Source organism: Arachis stenosperma, chromosome 6, assembly GCF_014773155.1.
Source record: "Arachis stenosperma cultivar V10309 chromosome 6, arast.V10309.gnm1.PFL2, whole genome shotgun sequence".
In the NCBI taxonomy this organism is placed as follows: Eukaryota; Viridiplantae; Streptophyta; class Magnoliopsida; order Fabales; family Fabaceae; genus Arachis; species Arachis stenosperma.
In genome coordinates, this window is record NC_080382.1 from 120,354,950 (window position 1) to 120,357,430 (window position 2,481).

A 2,481-nucleotide genomic window follows, 5' to 3' on the forward strand; every position below is an offset into this window, starting at 1 on the left:
TCAACTCTGCAAGTTCCAGTGGTGACATCCGGTACGGTGCTATGGAAATCGGTCCGGTTCCAGGTACAAGTTCAATGCTGAATTCTATCTCTCGCTGAGGAGGAAACTCAGGTATGTCGTCCGGGAAAACATCAGGAAATTTCTTCACCACTCGGATTTGTTCTAAGCTTACTTCACTGTCATTTGAGCTAGCCGCTAACAGAACGTACCCCTCACAATCACTCCCGTCTAAGGTAACTCTTACAGAATTCAGATATAAGGTATATGACAAAAATGGTTTAATATCTAAACTATCAGACGGAATAACAGTAGTTCTTTCAAAGCAATCAAGGAAAACATGATACTTAGATAACCAATCTAACCCTAGAATAACTTCTAAACCACATAGAGGCAAACAGATTAGATCATGTATAAAAGTTCTGTTCCTAATAGTGAATGGTACTTGCAGGCACACCAAACTAGTCAAAGCATTTTGAGATGCAGGTGTATGAACAATTAGATCAAAGTTCAACTCAGAGAAATCTAGTCCCAACTCACGAGCAACAGTTAAAGAAACAAAGGAATGCGATGCACCCGAGTCGTACAGTACAGTTAGAAATCGATCTTTGACAATACACTGACCTTGGATCAGGGCGTCTGATTGCATAGCATCATTAGCAGTCATGGCAAACACTCGACCTTGTTGCTGGGTTCGCACTGGATTCTGAATAAACCTCTTCGGGCAATTCTTAGCCTTATGTCCTGGTTCGTTACAAATATAGCACTTAGCTATTCCAAACCAGCAGGGTCTATTTCCATGATCCTTCCCACACTGTCTACATGCAGTATTCACCTGTGCCTGTTGGGGTCGTTTACCATTATCCTGCCTTGGTCTACCTCCGTTTCCACCCATAGGGCGAGCAGGAGCGTTACCAGCTTGTGGGTTCCTTCGTTGTGGCACACCAGGGGTCTTGAAGTTTGTCCTTCGTGGTTGCCAACTATAGCTATTGTAGTTCCTTGGTGGAAATCCTTGACGACTTGCTTTAGAGGCAGTTACCTTCTTAGCACATTCTTCCACTAACTTACACTTATTAACCAGCTCAGCAAAATTTCGTATCTCCAATGGGACTACTGAACTCATCAGATCCTCACGAAGGCCCCCTTCGAACTTCAAGCACTTCCATTCTTCAAAGTCAGCAGGATTCCCTTGGCAGATTTTGGAGAAACGGCACAAGTCATCAAATTTACGGGCATATTCTGCAATAGTTGTATTACCCTGCTTCAGCTGCATAAGTTCCATCTCCTTAGCGTCACGAGCTGTCCTCGGAAAATACTTCTTATAAAATTCATCCTTAAAAGTATTCCAAGGAATATTGCCTTCATCTTGTTGCAACAGTCGCTGTATCCCCTGATGCGTTTGCATATTTTCTATATTAGCTAGTTAGTTTAAGTAGTTTAGCTTAATTTCACTCATTTTCTCTAAATAAACAAGTCCTTTTATGAGTTTTGTCTCTATGCATGAGAATACCAAGGAACATGTGATTCTAGCCAAATTCATGCAAATGATTTAAGGAATGCATATATGAATGAGTATGAATGAATCTCATGAAATTTATTGCATGAATTGGTAAGACTTTGAAGCTATTTCCCTTGTTGATGATAGGTGATTAAACAAGGAAGCATGGAAGCAAGAATGATGCAAGCTGGGCAAGAAGAAGTTGGCGTTGCCAACTTGGGAATAGGGTGCGTTGTTGAGGACAACGCCAGGCAGCCCTGGAGAAGCAAAGTTGGGCGTTGCCAACTCTAGAAGGGCGTTGCCAACGCCAATTTGTGAAGCAAGCTTGGCAGCCCTGGAGAAGCAAAGTTGGCGTTGCCAACTTGAGGAATAGGCTGCGTTGTTGAAGGCAACGCCAAGGCAGCCCCTGGAGAGCACTTGGGCGTTGCCAACTTGGAGAAAGGAGTGAGTTATTCAAGGCAACGCCAAGCACAAGAATGAAGCCTTGAAGAGGAGCTCGAGGGCGTTGCCAAGGCCAAGAACCATAGGCGTTATTCAAGGCAACGCCAAGCAACTTTGGCACCATAGGAAACAACCTCGAGCACATTGCCAACGCCACTATCATTGGCGTTATCCTTGGCAACGCCAGAAATGGTTGCTTGGCTAGGCACCAAGTCTTGGGTGCCAGCCAAGTTGCCAACGCCAGGGACATGCACCATTCAAGTTGCCAACGCCAGGGACATGCACCATTCAAGTTGCCAACGCCAGGGACATGCACCATTCAAGTTACCAACGCCAGGGACATGCACCATTCAAGTTGCCAACGCCAGGGACATGCACCATTCAAGTTGCCAACGCCAGGGACATGCACCATTCAAGTTGCCAACGCCAGGGACATGCACCATTCAAGTTGCCAACGCCAGGACGTGCTGCCAGCCAAGTCTTGGTGCCAACCACGTTGCCAACGCCAAGCAAGGCTACCAACCACGTTGCCAACGCTGAAATAC

General features: G+C 45.5%; 1 protein-coding gene across 1 annotated transcript; it reads right to left on the bottom strand.

Annotated features, from left to right (window-relative positions):
• Positions 1-218: 218 nt before the first annotated feature.
• LOC130934497 (uncharacterized) lies at positions 219-1,402 on the bottom strand. Its single transcript, XM_057864061.1, has 2 exons — positions 455-1,402; positions 219-239 (listed from the first exon to the last, which is right to left on the bottom strand). The coding sequence occupies exons 1-2, from the start codon at positions 1,400-1,402 to the stop codon at positions 219-221; spliced, it is 969 nt and encodes a 322-aa protein (XP_057720044.1).
• Between the last annotated feature and the right edge of the window lie 1,079 nt (positions 1,403-2,481).